At 27.6% G+C, this 2,428-nt stretch overlaps 1 protein-coding gene across 1 annotated transcript; it reads right to left on the bottom strand.

The window, feature by feature from the left end:
- Positions 1–12: 12 nt before the first annotated feature.
- Positions 13–1,450, bottom strand: LOC101513693 (xyloglucan endotransglucosylase protein 1-like). The gene is made up of 3 exons (XM_004517144.1): positions 1,172–1,450; positions 633–826; positions 13–421 (listed from the first exon to the last, which is right to left on the bottom strand). The coding sequence occupies exons 1-3, from the start codon at positions 1,448–1,450 to the stop codon at positions 13–15; spliced, it is 882 nt and encodes a 293-aa protein (XP_004517201.1).
- Between the last annotated feature and the right edge of the window lie 978 nt (positions 1,451–2,428).

Raw genomic sequence — 2,428 nt, 5'->3', positions numbered from 1 at the left:
AGTTTTGAATCTCTAATATTCATCTTCAATAGCTAATAAGCGATTATTCTTGCGGCATTCATATGGAAGACCACGAGCATAACGTCTAAAATCACGACAATAATCATAAACAACCCATTTTGCATGAATCTCTTTAAGCTTCTTCCTTTTTTCAGCATTAAGACCTTTATTTTTTCCACTATTGAAATCAAGACAATTAGATGAGTTTGGAAGTGGAATGCATGCGTTGGCATTGAAGTTTCTAAAACTTGCTATGAATGGAGCCTTTGACCAATCAATTTTGACTTGTCCCCCTCTTGTTGCCCATGAGTCTCCATTCCATAAAGTTGTATATAATTTCATAGGTTGTCTCGTTGGAAATGCAACACCAATGCTTTGTCTATTATGCATCACTCTTATAGGTATGTCATCCACCAATATTCTGCACACATCATCAATATGTATATATATAATTATACACTTATTTTTAAAGATGGAATTTTGCTTAAATTGTCACTTAGATAAAGAGAAATAGGTTAATGATAATGATAGAATCGTGTAATCTTATCTTACATGTATTTTGATTTAAAAAATTGGTATTCAAAAATTGAATTTTTTTACTTATCAAAATCTGTAAGAAATAAAAAACTTACATTATGCGCTGAGGATTCCAATCAATAGAATAGGTGTGAAAGTCTTGTGTAGGATCAAACCAAAGATAGAATTGGACCTCATGACCCCCATTACCATTGGCATATAAATTTGTTGAGAGAATATATGGATCACCAGACAAGTTGCCCAAAAATTCTAAGTCAACCTCGTCATGGTTTGGTCCTAGAGAACTTAGCTGCACATATATATGAAATTAAATTTAATGAAATAGTTGGTAAGTAAAAGCTCCTTAAAATGATGTGCAGTGTTAGTGTGTAAGTATGATTATAAATTGTGGTACACAACTGAAATTGCCACAACAATATAGCGGTATTAGAAGTATTTGAAATAGCATTGTAAATATAATTAAAAAGTAAAATGGAAAAAAATTCAATTTTTTATATATAATAATCAAAAAGTAAAATAATCTTTTTAAATGTATTCAGGTGAGAGGTAGAAAAGTCTTAAAATTATGTGCATGCGCAGTCATAGATGAAAGTAAACAATTTGGAACAAAGTGCATCGATTAATGCATACATACATAATATGCAGTGACAGTGCCTGCAGAGTTCTCTGGCACAAGTTTGATTTGCATATCAAATCTTCCAAACAAGTACTCATTCTTAGATGCAATGCCAGAGCCAGAATATTTATCCATTGCAAGTGTCATACTCATGCCACCATCTTCTATGTTAGCCCTTTTATCTCCAAATAAAATGTCAAAATCAGTGTTGAAATCTCCACCATATGCAATTGTGCTAAAAGCTAAGCATAGACAAAGTAAAAGAAAGACACAGTTATTAACATATAAAGATGCCATAACTAATGTTACACTTTTTGAAAATTAATAAATGTGGAAAAGGGGTATTTAAATTGTAGTTTCTTCATTAAATTAGATATTGTTATGATTAGTGTAAAATGTAGGTGATTTAGATCAATTTAGTTGTCAAATGTGTTGTGACATGCAATTGTATCAAAGGTTAATGTTTGTCACAAGTCATAACTATTGTTGAAAATTTACAACTCAACCTTATTATTGAAGAACCAAAAAAGGATTTTTAATAGAAAAAGTTAGCTATGTTTTGGCATTCAAAAGTTGGATACAAACCCAAAATAGGTTAGTATTATATTATATACTTGAAATAGAAATATTATTTTAATTTAAAAAAAGGGGCGATTTCTTGATATGTGGTAGCTTCACCACGTGTCACATGTACTTTGACTCAAAAATTCATTCTAATATACATTAAAGAAAAGAAAAGTTAAATTGACATTATTAATAACTATTTCTTTTAAATATGATCCATATTTTTTATTTTTTAAAAAAGTAAAATTAAAATTAAATCTCTTTAAAGCTAATTAATTACATGTTATTGATAATATCCTATTTTGAGTTTTTTCCCTCTTTTTTCTAAAGTTAAAAGTAGATTGAATAAAATCAAAATAAAAAATAAAAACTTGAGAAATAAAAATTTTAATGGAAAAAAAAAAAGATAAAAAAAAATGAAAATTAAGAAGAAAAAAATTTCAAAAGTAAAATTAACCTAAATTTTTTGTAAAGATCACCTTTGATATTATTCTTATTTAAAATAATTTAGAAAATTCAGTTGTCACGAGTAATATTTGATTATGTATCTATGTAAGATGTCTTTGGAGAACTATAACATATTCATCATTTTTGGTTGCATCACTTTAAAAATCGATAATATGTATATCTAAAAATTTATTTATATATTTCTGTGTTTGTATTTTGTCACCTCTACAACTATATATATTTGATGATATATAATAACAAAAA

The sequence above is a fragment of the Cicer arietinum genome, unplaced genomic scaffold, assembly GCF_000331145.2.
Source record: "Cicer arietinum cultivar CDC Frontier isolate Library 1 unplaced genomic scaffold, Cicar.CDCFrontier_v2.0 Ca_scaffold_5625_v2.0, whole genome shotgun sequence".
NCBI lineage: Eukaryota > Viridiplantae > Streptophyta > Magnoliopsida > Fabales > Fabaceae > Cicer > Cicer arietinum.
This window is presented reverse-complemented; position numbering and strand designations above follow the sequence as displayed.

Excerpts from the sequence above, each read along its gene's own strand:
- LOC101513693 (XM_004517144.1), bottom strand. The coding sequence starts at position 1,450 with ATGGCATCTTTATATGTTAATAACTGTGTCTTTCTTTTACTTTGTCTA. Across the intron at positions 827-1,171 it reads GCACTGTCACTGCATATTAT|CTAAGTTCTCTAGGACCAAA; the intron begins GTATGTATGCAT and ends ATATATGTGCAG. Across the intron at positions 422-632 it reads TGGAATCCTCAGCGCATAAT|AATATTGGTGGATGACATAC; the intron begins GTAAGTTTTTTA and ends TGATGTGTGCAG.